The sequence below is a fragment of the Protopterus annectens genome, chromosome 10.part0 (assembly GCF_019279795.1).
Source record: "Protopterus annectens isolate FY-2018-M chromosome 10.part0, PAN1.0, whole genome shotgun sequence".
In the NCBI taxonomy this organism is placed as follows: Eukaryota; Metazoa; Chordata; order Ceratodontiformes; family Protopteridae; genus Protopterus; species Protopterus annectens.
Genome location: NC_056744.1, coordinates 153529462 through 153549769, shown reverse-complemented (window position 1 = coordinate 153549769; position 20308 = coordinate 153529462). Strand labels below are relative to the sequence as shown.

Below are 20308 nucleotides of genomic sequence, written 5' to 3'. Positions count from 1 at the left end.
CATTAAATCCAGAGTTAACATCAGAACTTAAGAGATCCAAAAGAGATAGAACTTGAAGGGTTAGCATTTTGAATTTTGGTACCCCAAGGTACTTTCTTAGTCTCATGAGATCTAAAACTTGCCTCCACAGTCAATGCCTTTCTGAGGTCTACCCAAGGTACATTTTTCTATGGCACAGTGCAGTAAGAATTGCTCTAGAAGGGGAACACAGTGTTTCTGATTGACTTGCACTAGGGGTATGCAGTAAAACCTTAATTATGCTTGAAACTGAAGCCTATATCCATGGGACACTACTTCTAAAACTAATTTGTCCCACGTTATGTTTCTCCAGTTCTCTACAAATAATGCCAGACTGCTTCAAATTTATTTTACAATGGGGGCAGTGAGCAAGTGGATTTAAAAAGTAGTTATGTACTCACCATAATGTTCCATCTGTGTTGTTGATCTTCATTCATTCTTGACAGCTGGGGGCACCGTTCTGATCTTCGGAACCGGCTCTGCCTTTATACAGCTTGCGCCAGCCAAAGACTCTAGAGCCAAGTCTCTACTCAATGTCTCTCTATGTATTACCTCAGATCAAGTTTGCAGACTATAGCAAGGAGGAGAAATAAATTGTGAGAAGAAGCCATGTCTAAGGTAAAAACCCTAATGAAAGCCCAGGACAAGGGTACCAAGGCTCCAGGAAATCTTACAGAGGGAGAAGGAGGGTGGGATGTCAAGAATGAACAAAGATCGACAACATAGATCAAACGTTATGGTGAGTACATAACTTTTTTATCTGATGTTGTCAATCTTCGTTAATTCTTGACAGTTGGGACATTCCCCAGCTACTTTGCTCCCTGGGTGGCCTTATGGAATGATATGCCTGAGAACCATAGAGCCAAAGGATGCTCTTCCCCCAAAGACCATATCTAATTTGTAATGAAAAGGTATGAGGTGTAGCCCAAGTTGTAGCTGCCATATTTCATCTACAGAATCTTTGAAATGAAAAACAGCTGATGTGGCAATGGACCTGATGGAATGCACTCTTACAGGCGCAGATAATGCTCGATTATGTTCATAAATTAAGGTAACACATTCTCTTAACCATTTAGATAGAGTTGCTTTAGATGCACACTTTCCTATTCTTGGTCCTTCAAAGGAAACAAACAATTGGTCTGATGGTCTGCAATCTTTAGTCCTGCCAAGGTAAAATCTCAGCTACGAATGTCTAATAAATGTAAACAATATTCGCCTTTGTTAAACAAACTGGGAAAGAAAAAGTACAGTTTTGTACCTACCATAGATGTAGGTGTTGAGTGTTCACACTGCTGCAGTTATCACACTTGGGTTATCCTGCCGTCAGGCGGTCCCGCAGTCGGCCAGAGTTCCAATGTCTTGGTCCAGTGTCGGTTGCTGTTGCTTCTTCCCTGACGTCAGTGTGCCAGGGGTATATAAGAGGCATCCAACGCCATTTTCTTCAGTTTTTCTTGCCTCAGATGTCAGGTGCCCCAAGTAGGTAGGCAATACATATTGCTAATAAAACATATAAAAGGAATACCTTCAGTTACAAGCAAATACACCACAAAGGTTGTACAGGATAGAAAGGTATAAAGAAGTTCAGCTAGGTCAGAGGGGATGGAGGGAGGGTAACCTGGACTGCAGCAGTGTGACCACTCGAACATCCACATTTATGGTAGGTACAAAACTGTACTATGTTCATCGTGTTACACTGCTGCAGTCATCACACTTGGGTTGAATCCCAAAGCTAAGGATGGGTGGCAGAACTAAACAGGATTTGGAGAAGCTAGTAGGCCCTGCAGAACTGCAGTGGCAAAGCCAGCTCTGGTTTTAGAGTATAGAGGTAAGTGATGGTGCTTGGTGAAGGTGTGCGCTGAACTCCAAGTTGCAGCCTCCAAAATATGCTAGGTTGGTACCCCTCTGAGGAAGGCTGTTGATGTTGCTGTAGCCCTGGTGGAATGGGGCCTAATGTTACCAGGTACAGGTTTCCCATGGTGTGTGTAGCAGAAACGGATACAATGTGCTATCCATTTTGAAATGGTCTGTTTTGAGATGGCCTTTCCTTGTGAACCTGCAGCATAGAATACAAAGAGCTGGTCAGATTTTCTGAAAGCCTTAGTTTTATCCAAGTAATAACTTAATTGCCTGTGAATGTCCAAAGAGTGTAGGAGCCTTTCCCCTTTGTTCTGGGGGTTTGGATAAAAGGTGGGCAAATGAATGGTTTGGTTTAGGGCCACCCTGGATACCACCTTTGGCATAAAGGAAGGGTTAGTTTGTAGACAGACTCTGTCTTGATGAAAAATGATGAAAGGCTCCACTGCCATTAGGGCCTGTAGCTCTGAGACTCTTCGTGCTGAAGTTATTGCTAGCAGCAGGGAAGTTTTCCATGATAGAAACTGTAAATCAGCTGTAAAAGCTGGTACAAAGGGCGGTAGTGTAAGTTTTTCCAAAACAAAGCTGAGATCCCAAGTTGGTGTTGGTGCTCTCTCTTATGTTCTTAGCCCCTCTGAGGTACTGTCTTAGTAACGGATGTGAAAATATAGGAGGATCCGTGTTGTATTGAGATGAAATAGCGGAGGCGTGGATCTTAACAGATGAAAAGGAAAGTCCTTTGTGCAACATCTCAGTTAAATATTGTAGAATCTGAGAAATATTTGGGACAAGGGGATTTTGGCCTTTAGTCTGGTTCCAGGCGCAGAATCTTTTCCATTTGTCTGAATAGGCTTTCCTGATGCTCCCCAGGCATAATCCGATGCATCCGTTGTTATAGTTTGCCTGGCTGTGGGTAAGGTAAAAGGCTGTACCTTGTTGAGGTGAAATGCCTGAGCCCACCACAGAAACTCCTGTTGAAGGCAGGGAATGAGTGTATTATTGTTTCTAAGCTGTGGTTGTGTTGAGTCTATACACTTTTCAGGTACCATTGTAATTTCCTCATATGCAGTTTTGCATATGGTATTAGTAGTATGCAAGATGTCATGAATCCCAAGGCCTGCAGAATTTTTCTTGCAGGGAGTTGGGTCTTTGTTGCCATCATTTTGAAGTATTGAGTCAGTTGTCCTTGCTTGTCTGGCATGAGATAAGCCATCTGGGCCATTGTATTTAAGCTGGCACCCATGAATATTATGTCTTGTGAGGGCACTAATTTTGACTTCTTTTCGTTTACTGTGTACCCTAGGCAACTTAACAGGTTTTTGACAAACGCCAGATGTTTTAAAAGAATGTCCTTGCTTTCTGCTTGACTAAGGCAGTCATCCAGGTATGGATATATTTGAATTCCTCTGTCTGCAGTATGCAATTACTGGTGCCAGGCATTTTGTGAAGACCCTGAGCGCAGTAGATAAGCCAAAGGGCAGTGCAGAGAATTGGTAATGGGTTGAACCTGCTATAAATCGGAGGTATCTTCTGCAATTTTGTCTGATAGGGACATGCAGGTATGCCTCCTTGAGGTCCAACGTTACTAGCCAAGCCTTCTTGCCCGGCATGGGAAGAAGTTGCTGTAGTGTTAGCATCTTGAATTTGGGTACTTCCAGATATGTGTTTAGAATTGAGAGGTCCAGAATGGGTCTCCTGGCTTTGCCCTTTCGGGGAACTAGAAAGAGTCTCGAGTAAAATCCTTGTCCTTGCTCCTGTGTAGGAACCTGTTGAATGGCTCTCATGTCCATGAGAGCTATAATTTGTTTTTGAGCCTCTGGCCACTGATTTGGTGGCAGGTTTGGCATTCCTTTTCTCCTTGGTAAAGTGTGAAAGTGGAATCTGTATCCTTGAGATACAATATTTAGGACCCATTTGTCTTTTGTGATGATGTGCTAGTTGTCTGCAAAAAGTGCTAGTTTTTCTCCCAACGGAGCTGTCAAGAGGGATTTGCTTGGCAGTCTGAGGGGTAAGTCATTGTGTTTGTCTTCTGATAGTTTGAGACCTGTCTTCTCCTTTCTGGGTTGTGGCACCCCATTGCCGAGGCTTGTAAGAGCCTTGCGACTGACCTCTGCCCCTTGGGTGTCTGTATTTACCCCTCTGTGGTCTGTCAGAAGCTGGAAAGGACCAGTTTTAGGTAGACCAATTTCTGCTGAAACGAGGGGGTTGAACCTGTAAAAAATCCTTGACCGTCTGCACAGATTTTGCCTTATCCTCCCCATTTTCTTTAAAACCTCTTCTGCTTTTACACCAAATAAAACATCCTGCTGTAAAGGTGCATCCAATAACTTTGCTTTAACATGATCAGGTAAAGTTTGTTCTTTTAACCAAGCATACCTACGTATGACAGACCCTGTCACTGCTACTCTACAAGAAGCTTCCAATGTATCAAATCCACATTGCAAAGTATGTTTTCCCACTTGTTCAGCTGCATGCAACAAATCTTGCATTTCCTTGTAATCAGGCTGCGCTGTATGTGTGATCATTTTTTGTTTTAATTGAGACATCAAATATTGTTGATATTTCAGCATGTGAAACTGGCAATTTAAGGCCCTCATAGCTAGAGTAGCTGAGATATATACTTTCTTTCCCCATCTGCCTAGTGCTCTAGGATCCCTTTCAGAGGGTACAGGATTTTTAGCAATAGAGGCCTTAACCCCTTTGGGACCCTGTGAAATGGTTTCTGGGTCAGCAACAGGGCTTTTATATAGGAATTTGTGTGAGTCTTCATAGGGGGAAGAAGAGTATTACTGTTCCTCAGAAGAATCTGAGGAAATTGAAACCTGGTCAGAGGAAGCTTAGTCCTCCTCCTGTCTAGGCCTTTTATCAGGAGAGGGATGGGAACACCTGATTAGGGTAATTAAGTCTTCAGCCATCTTAAGCATCTGTTTCTTAGGCATGGGGCCTTGTACTGTTGACTGCTGTACAGTCTTCTTTGCTTTTAAAGGTGTTTTCAGCTTTGCATAGGATTTAATAGTGAGTGTAGTCGGTCTGAAGACACCTTCTGCAACTGAAGGCGTTTCAACTGCACCGGAATCTCCTTCAGCCATGGAGTCGGAAGGGCCTAAAGATAAAGGTCGTAGAGGCCTAGCAATCTCTGCTTGGGAATCGGATGCCGCCTGGGGTTCTAAATCAGCGGTCATCAGGGGCTGCGTAGGCGCCTCACTGAAAACCGGAGAACCGGTGAGTGGCCTAGCAGAGGCCTCGGAGTCTGGTTTGGGTCTCGGCTGCCTGTCCTTATCTTTGCGTTTTTTATGCATTCCGGTCGTCGGTTGCTCCGACGGCATGGTATAATTAAATTTCCTACCAAAATAATGTCGGGCGAAATCAAACAGACGTGTAATAGTTTGTTTGTTAAACCTAGCACAAAACCGACAACCTGTGATGTCGTGGTCTGGGTCTAGGCAGGGAATACAATAAGAATGAAAGTCCTCATGAGGTATTTGCTTCCCACAAGAAATGCAATTGTTAACTTTTTCTGACATTGGACTGCGGCAAGAAAAGGTTCCCCAATGGGGCACTTAGCTTTATTGAAGACTTAGGTCTGAAATTCGATTTGAAAATCTCAGGAGTCGGCCGACCGGCACTTGCAAACTGCGCACTGACGTCAGGGAAGAAGCGACAGCAACCAACGCCGGACCAAGACTTTGGAACTCTGGCCAACTGCGGGACTGCCTGATGGCAGGATAACTCAAGTGTGATGACTGCAGCAGTGTAACACGATGAACATCTGGTAAGTGAATAGACTGATTAATGTTTCACTCAGAGACCACCTTAGAAAGAAATGAAGGATTAGTTCTTAACACCACATCTTTATGAAAAATTATGTATGGTGTTTTTGTACAAAGTACCCGAATCTCTGAGACTCTCCTGGCAGAAGTGATGGCCACTAGAAAAAAAGAGAGTTTTCCAGAAACTAATTGGAGATGGCAAGTGGCAGCTAGCTCAAAAGGAGGTAGTATTAAGTATTGCAAAATGAAGGTGAGATCCCACAAAGATAAGGGATCCTTGAACAGAGGTTTGATACGTAAAACTTCTTTGAGAAACACTTTGCATAGGCGATGGGAAATTAAAGGATAGTCATCGTAACCATTGTGAAATCTCCTAAATGAACTCCCAACGGTGGAGGCAGCCACTCCTTGCAAAAGATCAGCTAGAAATTCCAAGACTTTTTCAACTGGAGCCGAGAAAGGGTCTAAATGATTTTTAAAGGCCCAAAGAGAAAATCTTTTCAATTTACTGGAACAAAGTTTCCGGGTGAAAGATCAATGGGAAGCCAGAAGAATTTTTCAGACTGGGGAAGTAATGTTATTGTGCCTGGTGACTAACGGAATTGAAGGAACCAAGCTGTGAGCATGAGGGAGTGAAGATCTGGATGTAGCAGCCCTTGTGGGTGAGAGAGCAGGTCTGGAACTGGGTCCAGAATCCACGGTTGGTGAACCAAGCGAGGCCATTGAAAGGAGAACCAAACATCCTTGGGCCAGAAAGAAGCAATGAGGATCACTTTGGCTCGCAACCTATGAGCTTTCTTCAGGAAGAGGGGAATAAGGGGGAAGGCATAAAGGAGACCAGTGGACCAAAAGAGAAGGAGAGCATCTCTCAGGGACTCTCCCTCTTGAGGGAATAGGGCAAAGTAAGTGCTGCACTTATTGCTCATTGGGGATGCAAACAGGTCGCAACAAGGCTTGCCCCAGTGGCAAAATACTTCCTTTGCCACTGTGGAATTCAGCGCCTACTCGTGAAGCAGAAGAATGTGTCTGCTCAACTTGCCCACTATCACATTGGAGCCTCCCGGTATGTGCGCTGCCACAGGAAAGCGGTTGAAGGATAGTGCCCATTGCCAAACTCTGATAGCTTCCCGGCAGAGGAGCTAGGACTTCGTTCCCTCCAGTTTGTTGATGTACCAGACTACTGACATGTCTGATTGGATCAAAACTGTTATCTGAGGAAGAACAGCTTGAAAGGCTTGCAACACTAGGAGCACTGCTCTCATTTCCAGGACACATGAAGTGCACGTTGGCCACTTAAAGTGACCAAGTGCTTTGGATATTATTTCCCAGAAAATGCCCTCCCACCCCATCTGGGAGGCATCCATGTTCGCTATGGCCTTAGGCTGAAGGGGAACAAAGGGATGGTCCATTAGGATTTCTTCCTACTTCATCCACCAACACAAATCTGTTTTGCAATGTTCCCTTATCAGGAACGGTTGATTCACTGGGTGAGAAAGAATGGACCACTGTGAGGCTAAAAGCCACTTGAAGTATCCACATGTGAAACCTTGCCAGGGGGACCAGGGTGATGGCTGCTGCCATGGATCCTAGGGCCTGAAGAATTAGAAGTGTGGGCACCTTGTTTTTTGGTTGAATGGGCTGAACTTGCGACTTTATCTTCTGGAGCCTGTGAAGGGTAGAGAGGCTATGCATGAAAATTATAGCATTTATTGTGTTTTCTGTCTTTCTGTAAAAAAAACTTGAAAAAAACAAAAAAAAAAAAACAAACAAACAAAAAAAAAATATCCTGGTTTTCCATACTTTCCTAACTAGTGTTCCAGAGACCAGATTTTACTGATCCCTGGGCTTTGCCTTAGTTCCTGTGTTTCTCCATTTTCCTTGTTTGGTCAGGGGGAAGTTTCTTTACTCACCAGTGAGAGTGGGGAGTACTGAGCTGCCTGTTTGTCCTTAGAGGAGTGGTTTAAGGCAGTAACTTGTAGTTTATTGGCCATTTTGGGTCATTTCCTGTCTTTTCCAGCCCCCTGCTATAAAGCGTTTTGGCGGGCTTTTCCAGCTATTGAGAACTCAGCACAGCTCCTCGTGGTGGCCAGCAGTGTTCCTCTAGCAGCAGAGACCAGAAAAGACTACCTTTCCAGATTTTAAGTATTTTCCTTGGCTTTTTCGACCTTTTGTGACTTTCGACTACTGTTTTTGCTTGTTTTATCAAAGTTTGCACTGTTCTTACTGTCTTTATAAGCTAAAACTGTTTACTGCACTTGCTAGTTTAAGTTTTGCCTAAAAGTTAAACTACAGGCTAATACACTCAAGTGTACTAGCTTTTGATAGCAATTAGTCGAAAATTATAGCATTTATTGTGTTTTCTGCCTTTCTGTAAAAAAAACAAAAAAAAATATCCTTGTTTTCCATACTTTCCTAACTAGTGTTCCAGAGACCAGATTTTGCTGATCCCTGGGCTTTGTCTTGGTTCCAGTGTTTCTCCATTTTCCTTGTTTGGTCAGGGGGAAGTTTCTTTACTCACCAGTGAGAGTGGGGAGTACTGAGCTGCCAGTTTGTCCTTAGAGGAGTGGTTTAAGGCAGTAACTTGTAGTTTATTGGCCATTTTGGGTCATTTCCTGTCTTTTCCAGCCCCCTGCTATAAAGCGCGCTTTAGCGCGGAGTTGCCACGGTTGCACACTAGGGCAGCGGCGGTTAACCAGGTTTAAACTATTCGGGCTACCTAAAGTCCATTCTTCAAATTTTCCCTTAAAACTACCTTCCTCGAACTATACTACTGATCTAATCAGCGTATCCTATAACTAAAAAGATCATCTCTACTTGACTCCAAGTAGACTATTCTCTATCTGTAAAACCTAGCACTTGCTCCTACAGTACTTATCACCTTGATACAGCACTCGTGTTATAGATAGTACCCAAAAAGGCAAACCCCATTTCTCGGTCACCCACATCCCCCGGAATCTCTTTTAAAGTTTTTTTTGTCTATTCCTTCTAGCATGTCGAGGGATCAGTTGCTAGTGTCCTCTCCTGCTCAGCTGGTGAACCTGGGAATATTGAGGCAATGTTACAATTGCCTCATGTACACAGACAACCCTCTCCTCCTCCCACTAAACACAAATACATGCGAGAGATGCAACTATACGGCCAAACTGGAGGCTGAGCTCTCTCAACATAGGACTGGCAAGACCAGACAGGAGGAGAAGGTTACCACACACACTATAGACCCAGTCTCACATAGTACCATCACAACCTCAAATCATACACATAAACACACAAAGACATACTCGAGGCTCTGATCAAAAATCTACCAAAACAGCAGAGGCCACCAAAGCAGACACCCAAACAACTACCACCTCAGAACACAACACCTGCAACACATAGACCTCACAGTCAGAGTGTCAAACAGTCACAGCCCTTAAGGCCAAACACAATGCCAGACACACTAGTCATTGGTGACTCCATAGTCAGACACACTGACGTCCCGCTCACGAGACTGAGTAAAGAGAAGGTCACAGTAAGCTGCCTGTCGGGCGCTAGAATCCGCCACATAACGCAAGCACTCAGGTCTCTCAACAGCAGGTACAAGTACGACTCAGTCATTGTCCACGCTGGTGTAAACGACCTGAGACGCACCTCCTTGGACTACATGAAAAGAGACATTGAGGAGCTCTCTGATTATGTAGCCCAGGCAGGTATGACCCTGACCTTGAGCAGTATCCTACCTTCACCAAGAATGATGCCACAATACAGAGATAAGATGATCAGCTTTAACAATTGGCTTAAACTCTGGTGTCATTCAAAGGGGATCAATGTCTGTCTGCCTGGGATGACATGCTGGACAAGCCACGCTGCCATGAGGGACGGCTTGCACCTGTCACCCTGGGATTCGGATTTTGGCAAAGGCTCTTGCCACCCCCATAGTGCCTTTTTAGGCAAGGCTCAAATTCTAAACCTACCACCCTAGAACACAAAAAAGGCAAAAACTAAGGGTAATGCTGCTCAATGCCAGAAGTCTCAATCTCAAAATGCACGCACTCGAGGCCCTTCTCAGTATGGAGAACATCGATGTCTGTGCTGTGACAGAAACCTGGTTCAAGGCTCCTGAGAGCACCCCAGCACTATCAGGTTTTACCTCATATCATGCGTTCCGGCCCCAAAATCCGGACAATACCAAGAAAGGAGGGGGGGTATCCATATTCATCAAGGACACCCACACCTCAAGATTGGTGGCGACGCATGATGCATCGGAGACCACCCAGGTGCAAATAACCATAGGCAAGACTGCTCTGCAAATTGTAGCATGTTACAGGCCACCCTCACAAACTCAGGAACCTCACATGGCTTTCCTGAAAACACTGGAGGGGATAAATGTATCTCCAAACACCATCATACTAGGTGACTTCAATTACCCTAATATAGACTGGGGACACTACTCAAGCCCAAACACCCTAGCCCAAAAGTTCCTGGAATTCATAAACTCAAATGCCATGGAACAACTAGTCACCATCCCCACAAGAGGAGAAAACATACTTGATCTCATCATCACGAACATGGGATCACAATGTTCAACACCGGAAGTATACCCCTTACTGGTGAGATCAGATCACAAACTAATCTCACTGGAGGTCCTCATCCCACCCCCACCTGAAATAAAAAAGACCACAGTAAAGAACTTCTCGAAGCCGACTTCACACTTCTAAAGACTAGTGTGGTCTCCTTTAAGGCCCCGAGCCGCGGAAAACAGTACTCAAGCCGCTGAATCACTTACAAATGCCTTCTACCAGCACCTGCAGGACTGCATGGATAAGGCAATCCCAAGCAAAACAAAGACTCTTTATACCAAAGGCAAGCGTCAGTCTGGTGGACCCCAGCCATAAACAAACTCTACAACAAAAGGAGGAAGCTACTACAAGATAGAGCAAAATCCTTAAAAGGTAAGACACCTTTGATCACTATAAGCAAAAACTAAGAGCTCTCATAAAATCATCCAAAGCAAATTTTGAGAGAAAAATAGCTAAAGACTCAAAAGACAATCATAAGGCCTTCTTTAGCTATGTTAGAAACCTGGGAGGAAACTCCCAGATATGCTCAGAATTAGTTCAAAATGATGTGAAGATTACTGATCCTACAGACATTGCCAACATACTGGCTGACAGGTTCAGTGCTAACTTCTCCCCCCCCCAAAAGGAGAGATATCTATACCAAACGATTGCAGCCCCCCAAACATCTCTAACGCCCAAGTGAGAACTGCTCTCTCCAAGGCAAAAAACACAGCATCCATGGGACCTGATGGTGTCCCCGGCTGTGTGCTCCACGAACTCAACGAGGAATTAAACCCACAGTTAGGACAGCTGTTTAATCGTAGTCTCACCTCTGGATACGTACCCAGGGAGTGGCACACAGCGACTGTGGTCCCACTTCACAAAGGCGGTGCCTCCACCGACCCTGGAAATTACCGGCCCATTAGCTTGACAAGCCTTATCTGCAAAGCCATGGAGAGGATCATAATGGATCTCATAAATAAAGACATAAGGAATTTGCAGACTTTGGATCCAACCCAGTTTGGCTTTGTCAAAGGCAGATCATGCCTTTTAAACTTGGTTGACTTTTTCGAAACAGTCACCAAGGCCATTGATGAGGAAAGGCAGTCCATACAGCCTACCTCGATCTGGCGAAGGCCTTCGATACAATACCCCACTCGGGTATCATTGAAAAACTCATCAGCTTAAATGTTAACCCATACATCACAAGATGGGTTGCAAACTGGCTGAGTGACAGAACCCACAGGGTCAGAGTTGCTGGCGCCATGTCAGACTCAAAGCCTGTCACAAGTGGTGTCCCACAGGGCTCAGTCCTGGGCCCACTCTTGTTTGGCATCTACTTTTCCAGTACAAGCAAACACAGGAGGGTTATGGCTGACAAAGTTTGCAGACGACTGCAAACTGGGTGCCGTAGTCGAAAACACATCTGACACAGATATCCTTCAGAAGGGTCTCACAGAAACGGATAACTGGTGCCAGAGCCATGGCCTAAAGTTAAATGCCAAAAAATGCATAGTCATACCCTTCGGGAAAAACAAGGTTACCCCTAGCTACCATATAGGTGGCAATCCACTGAGCACAGAAGAAGTTATCAGGGACCTGGGGACCCAGGTTGACAGTAACCTGTCATTCGACACCCATGTTGCTAAAGTAGTTAGGAAGACCTTCTACATTGCCCACCTTATCATGAAGGGATTCACATCTAGATCAAGGGAGGTCAGTCTCTCCCTATACTCATCACTCATCAGACCAATGATCGAGTACAATGCCCCATTCGGAATGTATCTGACCCGACACTTGCAGCAGCTGGAGAGGCCACAAAAGTTCCTCACCAAAAGGATAAAGGGTCTCAAAAATCTGACCTATGCTGCCCGACTGAAAGAACTCCAGCTCTATTCAGTCGCCACGCTGCTCAGAGGTGACCTGTGCCCGACATACAAGGCCATGTCAAACCCAGATTTGATGAATATGCTTCACCTCAAAAATCTAGATCCATCAGAGCCACAAGGCGGAGACTTAAACCTTGACACGGCTATTAATAGGGCGTGCTGGAGGGATAGATTCATCACCCAAAGACTCCTATGCTGTGGAACAAAATCCCGGTATATGTGAGGCAGAGCACCTCGCTGGCCTTGTTCAAGAGAAATCTTGACCAATGGATGGGAGATAGCAGATATACCCCAGGGATTACCTCAGTGTCACTGCTCGACAGAGGCACAGCAAAATAATGGGCATAGTTCCTCAAACTAAAGGGGTGGCGTAAGCCACAAAACTATGGGCTAGGCTTGTAAATGCCCTCGGGCAGATAGCCTAGTATGAACCTATGAAACCATGTTGAGTCGGGCTCCAATGTACTCTATGTCTTCAGTGGGGAATAACGGATTATTCGTAGTTGATTGGAATGACCAGAGTACTTAACAGGCGTGTGATGAAGTCTATGGACTGAATCTGTAGATGCCTGTTCAAGGCAGTGAGGAGCCAGTCATCTAGATAAGGAAACACCCAGAATCTGCATAACCTCACGTAAGCTGTGACAGCCACCATACATTTGGTGAACACCCTGGGGGCTGTAGTGAGATCAATGGGCAGCGCTCTGAACTGGTAATGACTGGCCCCAGCCCAAAGCGGGAGAAACATTCTCGAGCACTTGTCCATTTTTATGTGGTAATACGCATCTTGTAGGTCTATAGAGTACATCCAATCATTTTCCTCTAGAAAGGGAAGAATAGACTGAACCATGACCATCCGGAATTTTGTCTGCTGAACAAAGTTGTTCAGAAGGCTGAGGTCCAATACTGGCCTCCAGTCCCTCATCTTTTTTTGGCACTAAAAAGAAACTGGAGTAAAAAACAGATCCTATCTGGTCTGGTGGGACTTCTTGAATGACTCTTTTGCAGCAGCTTTTGGATTTCTTTGGCTGCTTGATCCCTCTGATGGGGTGCAACATTGGCAATTTTTATAGAAAATGTGTAAAAGGGATGAAGTGGATGCGTTGTGATTTTCTGCACTCAAGTGTCGGAGGTTATTTGTCGCCAGGCCAATTTGTACAGTGAAATTCTTCCCCCGACTGCTTCCAGAGGCAAGCAATTGGGTCTCCCTTCAGGAGTACTGTCAGGGCTGTCTAGAGGAGTCGTCTCTGGACCCCTAGTTTTACGGGCAGCTCTACCTCAGGGTTAGCGTCTTCCATTTGAGGCCCCCCTCTGCCCCAAGGGGAGCTACCGCCATGTGTGCCCTAGAAAGGCCCTTGGGACTTTTTGAACCACATTTTCACACTGCTCAGATTCCTGGAAAAGGATCGTTGAGGAGCAGAAAAATGAATGCCTACAGCAGACAGGGTCTTACCATCCTTTTCACACCTGGTTAATGTGTCCTTTGCTTTGAGTCCGAACAAGGATGATGCGTCAAATGGAGCATTGACAAAGGAAGACTTGAAGGGCTCCGTGAAATCACAAGCGCATCCATGCGTGATGCCTAATGGCAATGCCAGAACCCACTGCCTTGGTCGTATCTTCGGCTGCACGTGGGATGAGCCACATGGATGAGTTCACTACAGACTCCAGAGTGGCTAGCTGCAAGGCAACTTTATCTTGTACCTCGCTAGAGACGGCCGCAGCCAGAGATTCTGATAATTTCTTGGTCAGGTCTCTTTGGAGTCTAGTAAAGTAAGTGTGCCAGAAAGTTTAAAGACTTAAGGGCAAAGGTTGATGAAGCACAGACCCGGTTTCCAAACCAGTCCACCATCCTAGACTCCCTGTTAGGTAGATGTACAGAAGGACTCTCACCGGCAAGTTCCTTTTTGGTGGCAGCCACCACTACCATGGTATCTATTGTCAAACATCTGGCCCAATACTGGTGGCCCTCCAGTGATTAGAGTACCTTGTCAGGTCTCCAGGGAATAGGCTCTACTGCATCAGCAGCCTTCCAAACCCGCTGAATGACTAGCTTGATGAGATAGTCAGTGGGTGGGGACACCCAGGAAGTACACAGTCAGCCAACAAAGTCTTGCAAGTACATGGTTTCCTCAGAGGATGGGTCTTGGGACTTCCATTTACCCCTGTTTGAGAATTTCTAGCATGTCTCCAAAGGAGATCTTCAGGGGGTGACCGGGGGAACCCTTCCCTTCATCGAAATCTGTGCCCTTGGTGACAGATTCTTCAGGGGAATTGAGGTGCTTCCTCTTGCATGCTTTCTTACCGGGCGTTTCCTCAGTGGGGATCTCTCCAGAGCACTCAGAAGAAGATGTGCTCAGTTCCTGGGCAACTTGAAACTCCGGTGCTTGCTGTCCTGTCGAAGGGATTGGTGACAACTCTGGCCGGAGAAAATGGAAATGTAACCATCCTAAGCAGGATGAACCAGCTGGGATGAACCAGCTGGGAGCCTGAAGCGGTCAAGGCCCTCTCCATGACCTGGAAGATGGTGCCCCCCAAAGAGGAGTGGGAGCCTGGAACAGAGAAAGACCACCTCGGAACAGGGGTCACAATCCACTCAGAGCCCCCTCCCCAGAACCGGGGAAGGACCCACAACTCTAGAAGTTCCAGGAGCCAAGATTAGCACCATACAAAAAGTAGGCACCGGACCGAGACCCATGGAACGGACTGAGAGGTCACAGCCCAAAGAATCTGTTGGCTCTGCAGTAGGAACCGAAGTCAGGGCAACTTCCAGTACCGAGATGGAAATACCCAACGGCATCAAAATAGCTGGTACCGGGGAAATCAAAGTGCTGAGCTCCAAAACTCTGGTGGAAGTCAGAGGAGGAGAAACAGCAGTAGCCCGGGAAGAGGAGGTCCCAAGTCCAGGTGAGGGAGGGACCTGAGAAAGGACAGGAAGGAATGCCTCTGGCCACCAAAGGTTTCTCCACCAACCTCACATCCAACTCAGAGACACTCCTAGAGGACCGAACTGAGAAGACCGAAGGAGGCACTGGATGTTCTAGAAAGGGCTTAGGCAGCTGGTCCAGGAAAGTGTCTATTGAGGAAGAATACCCTGTCCTGGGCGGGTCCTAGTCTAATTTTGGTACAGAGGGGAATAACAGAGGCTGCTGAGGTGCCGAGGGGGCCAAAACATGATGCTGCACTGAAGGCGAGCTGGGCACAGAGCCAGAAACTAAAGAAGCTGAAGCCTACCCCGGTGTTGAGGGCACCGTGGAAGTGAACAGTGCCGAGGGTACATCAACTTCAAGTTTTGGAACCTTAGCAGTTGATTCTGAGGTAGTTGGGAACCACAGCCTTATGCTTGTGGGCCTTCGGCAATGAAGGGGATGCCAGTACCAAGAGACTTCTCTTTTTGGCATATCCTTGGAAGCAAAGTTGACCTTGGACAAGGCTTCACTAAATGGAGATATGAGTAAACCCTTCACAAAGAGCTTGTTCCAACGTTCAACTAAAGTCCTCTGTCTGAAGCCCTTACATAAGTCACAGTCAATTTCTAAATGGAGGGCTCCTAAACAATAAACAGGAAAGATGCCCATCGGAACTGGGCATCTTTCTTACACAGTCCTGGTTTTGTTTGAATCCAGATTTTCCGCAATGAAAAGCCAGAGATACTACCACAAGAACACTCCAACACATATCAGTAATGGTATTAAAAAAAAAAAAAAGGTTACTGGAAAGGTTGAGAGATGTAGGTAAAGGCAAGAAATCTACCAACAATGGTAAACAAGACTACTATGGTGATATGCAGAGGAAAGGGATACCAATGATGGTATTGGAGAAAAAACCCTACGGGTTAAGGAGGAGAGAGGAACTAAGAATAACGTACAGGGTAAAGATACTCACACAACACACACAGAGAAATCACAAAGAATATATATATATGCGAGTATAAGACTATAAGAATATAAAAATATTAGACACTTAGCTGAGAGCAATGGCTGAAGAGTCTTGCTGACAGAGCGACAAACGAGATCTGAGGTAATACAGAGAGGGGCATTGTGGGTAGAGACTTGGCTCAAAAGTTTTTTGGCTGGCACAAACTGCATAAAGGCCGAGCCGGTTCAGAAGATCAGAACCATGTCCCCAACTGTCAAGAATTAATGAAGACTGACAACATCAGGTAGAATCATACACTTCAACCTCAGAGCAAGAAATCTGAACAAAGCCCTAAATAAAAGTGAGACAAACGCCCAAAAATAAGGACAATTTTTAAATATTGCTCTTACAAACTTAGAAAGTTGATGCAATAACAGGTTTTGTATTAGCATGCATTTTCTGAATGGTATGAAGTCAAACTCAAATGTTTTTCATTATTTTTTTTACTTCAATCTTTAATGATTTGCCACTAATTTGCCAGAAAACCACGTTATGAAAAACAGACCAAAAATATGGGCAACAATCTGTCCAGTTGAGAAGCATGAATAGAATTTTAAGGCAGAAGTGTGGTTTTGGTGGTAGAGGTACATGACAGAAGCCATGAAGTGGTCATGGTTGCCTCCCTTCAGCCATGTGACCTTGAGTCTCAAAGATTCCCTTTGGGTGTCCAAGACATTTTATTATAGGTTGCTTTTTCACCCCATACCCACTTACCCTTTCCTTGGCATCTGTAAAAGTGACAACTTTTAGAGGGATAAAGGTTTCTCAAATTTGGAAAAAGGTAGGTGAAACTGACTAACCCAATGAATGGTTTTCTCATTTCCCTCCAGTTTCCTAAATATTTCTTAGGTGATGTTGAAAGAGCAGACCCTTGTTTAATAAGGCAATTAATGATCTGTGCTTTTACATCCCCTGGAAAAGGCTATACACTCGAGACACGCATATCTACTAATGCTGAATTTGTGGCAGCTGCCCTGGATGACATACCAGCAGTTACGCTTTTAAAATGCATCTACCCACCTATGAATCCAACTGTCCTGTTAAATAATTTCTGCCTTAAAAACTGACAGCTAACCTCTCAGTCTGTCATTAACTGCTTCAAGACAACAGCCTGATATTTGATCATACAAGTCTGGAAATTAACATCTCGGAAAATCGTGATGTCTGCTATGTACCTTTACTTCTCAATGAGACACGTCTTGGACCACTTTGGTGAAAGAATGTCAGAGACTGGAACTAATTTAGACATTTTTTCAGGATTAAGGAACACCACAGGTGGAGCTGTATCAGAATTCTTTGAGAAGAAAAATATTCTGGCACCATGTAATTAACAGTGGTATGGTTTCCTGGAAGGCAAGAGTGAGTGCTTAGTTCCAACAAGGCGGTAATAAATGCATCTTTCAATTCAACAAAACTGGAGGAGGAACACTAGTTAGTAGCATCCAGGCCCAGGAGCTTAATATATTTTTTGGGTGTCTTGACAGCTCACTAGCCTACAATTAAGTGAACTTTTAGCTTACACAAAGTATTCCCAAAATCATATGTGCCCCCCCCTGCCACATGAGAACCAGGGGACATGGTGCTTTCAAAATAAAACTCCAAAACAGGAAGGCATCTGTGACACCCTAATTTATAAGGATGAAAACAGGACCTTACTCTGCAGGTGTCTATTAGAGGAGCTCTCAATTGTTGCATTCTTTGTAGTGTGCCATCAACTCTTCCCTCCTTTCGATATAAAGTACCTGTGATAAATCACAAGCAACTTCAGTAGTTTAATCATGCACTTTGTCATGACAGCAAAGGCATGCAGGTCTTAATTTTGACTAAGCTGATAGCTATGTGAATACCTGCAATGCACCATACTCCTGCAAATGCAGGAATTATCACCATAAAAGGATCAATATCAGAACTGTGTACAAGGCAAAACCCTTGCAGGCTCTAAGAATAACATGATTACGTAGCTAGGTTTAGGACAAGCCTTGCATAAGATGCACTTGCAGAAATATCAAAATAAAACTGTGTGTGTTGGGGGGATCCAAATGGTGGAGATCAAACTGCCAATCCTGTACTTAAGGAACATCAATGTAAGATCTTGTAATGTAGTACAACCTGATACCTTCCTAACCATATGCATTAAAAATCAGTAATGTCAAAGACAAATGCCAGATTTACTAGTGAAACCAGAAGAATGAAAAGCATCAATTCTCCCTAGAGACACTGCTAAATCCAGCATTAGAATAAAGTCAGAACTGAGGGAAAGGCAGACATGTCCTATACCCCACTAATCATTTTTAAAGCTCTATGAATGAGAATGGAAGCAGATCTGGTTGACCGTTTTAAATTTCTTTAGCAATTTCCCTGTCTTAAAGTCAGATCACCAAAATATAAACAGTGAAAGTTAACAGCTCAGGTAGTGAAAATTATCACAGTATTACATTAATAATACTTAAGTAAGCACGAAGAATTGTTGCTGTTCAATATATACAACTGTTTAACTTACATCCATCTCTCCCTGGTCTATGACATAAAAGTTGTCTCCTTCATCACCTAAGAAAAAAAACAAATAACTCAGTCAGAACCACATAAACAGCTATCTCTAAAAGCAAGATCAGACCACTTAAAATAAGCACACTGTGAAAAATATACATTATTATTACCCACATACTTAAAGACATGCTTAATAATTATTACATTTTCTGAAGTTATAAACTGCATCTCTGGCTATTCCACATAGACTTTGCTGGCAAGGTACCAAAACAACAGTTTCATCAGAAAACGTCTACTGAAATACATCCTGGTGCATTCTACATTAATGAACAGGCAAGCATTAAAATTGAGAGACCAGAAATTGGCTATTAAAGATGACTACATGCCATACGGGATGCTCACACATGCGGCTATCAGATGATGTTACCAAGGACGGATTACAGTAGGCATAACAAGAACAGTAACCAAGAGAAAAAAGTTAAATGCTTCTGCATGCAATACCAGTGAATGTCTTATCAGCAGTATGGAGAAGCAATCCAGGCATTCAATTTTGTGAATAACAGACAAAGTGGATCAAGCTAAAAAAAAGTTTATAAATTAACCAAACACAACAGATTATAAGAAAAGAACAAGCGGACTATCTTTTAACCAATGCACAGTCAGTCTATGGGGCACAAGTAAACAGTTGCTGGTATATTTAGTAGTAAAACCTGGGCAAGGATGTTGAATCTGAAATAAACCTGCACACATCACAATTCAGTAAAAAGAAGGAAAGCACGCACTAAGTGCACTATAACCTCATGAAGAGACTAACAAATGACACAGAGAATGCATCAGAACATGGACTTGTTTAAATTCCATGCTGATGACCATATGATACTGTGACTGGTCAAGAGAATAGACAAGAAAAGAAGAAAAGATGACTGAAGCACATAAGCCTACTCAAGTATGCAACAAGGAATGATAGAATTGGTGCTGCAACACGGAATACACTTGAACACCCCTACAACTATGTTAAGTTCACACAACTACATTACGTACTACATTCCTTAAACAACTCAAAAGGACTCTTGGGAAGACTCCCAGGGCTTACAAACCATTGGGAGGGGGTCCCTCTTGATATGACATGATTATCAAAGTCTCTGTAGAAGGGGTGCAGCAATCCCTACTCTTGTCTGAATATAATGTCCACACTCTAATGTTTGGAAAAAATGTGGACAGATGACAAGGCATATGATTTATTAATCAGGTGACTACTTCCAATGATGGTTTGGCTACAGACTCCCACCCCAGGAAAGCATTGGAGGCAGCAGTGGCTCTAGTGGAACAATACATATGCAGTAGGCCAAACATCAGGATAAGCTTGGTTTTCAGACTGAACTCCCCTTCCTGCATTTACCAAATGAAAGTGATCCATTTTCTAAACTTGTTTGTTCCACCTATGTAAAATCTCTGTTGCCCATGTACATACAAAGAATGCATGATTCTTCCCCTTTTGTTCTGGGGCAAGGCTGGTACACAAAGTTTCTTGAGAAAGAGGAGGAAATAACTGGGGGTCTGCAACTCGCATTCTTTTTGCAGACGTAACTAAGTTTATTCCCTCTTTCAACCAACGCATAGGGGTTGAAAGAATGGAAAACAATGCAGTCCTCCTGTAAATGTAGAGGCCATAAGTAATACATGCACAAGTCATGAGAATCACTGAGCAGGATTTTACGCCTGCATTTGCAGCACTTTTAAAGCCAGCAGGCTTATCGTGTTTGTTCGACATGACAAGAAGGCAGGCACTTGAAAGGCAGAATAAAGTTGGAAGATTTTTTTTTTTTTTTTTAAAGAT

At 44.2% G+C, this 20308-nt stretch overlaps 1 protein-coding gene across 1 annotated transcript in view; it reads right to left on the bottom strand.

Annotated features, from left to right (window-relative positions):
- PRKAR1A (protein kinase cAMP-dependent type I regulatory subunit alpha) overlaps positions 1-20308 on the bottom strand; it is a 1144729-nt gene that overhangs the window by 590928 nt on the left and 533493 nt on the right. Inside the window, exons 6-7 of the mRNA XM_044085123.1 lie at positions 18485-18531; positions 9012-9019 (exon numbers count right to left, since the gene is read on the bottom strand). Coding sequence (XP_043941058.1) covers positions 9012-9019; positions 18485-18531 — 55 coding nt within the window. The remainder of the gene's footprint in view (positions 1-9011; positions 9020-18484; positions 18532-20308) is intronic.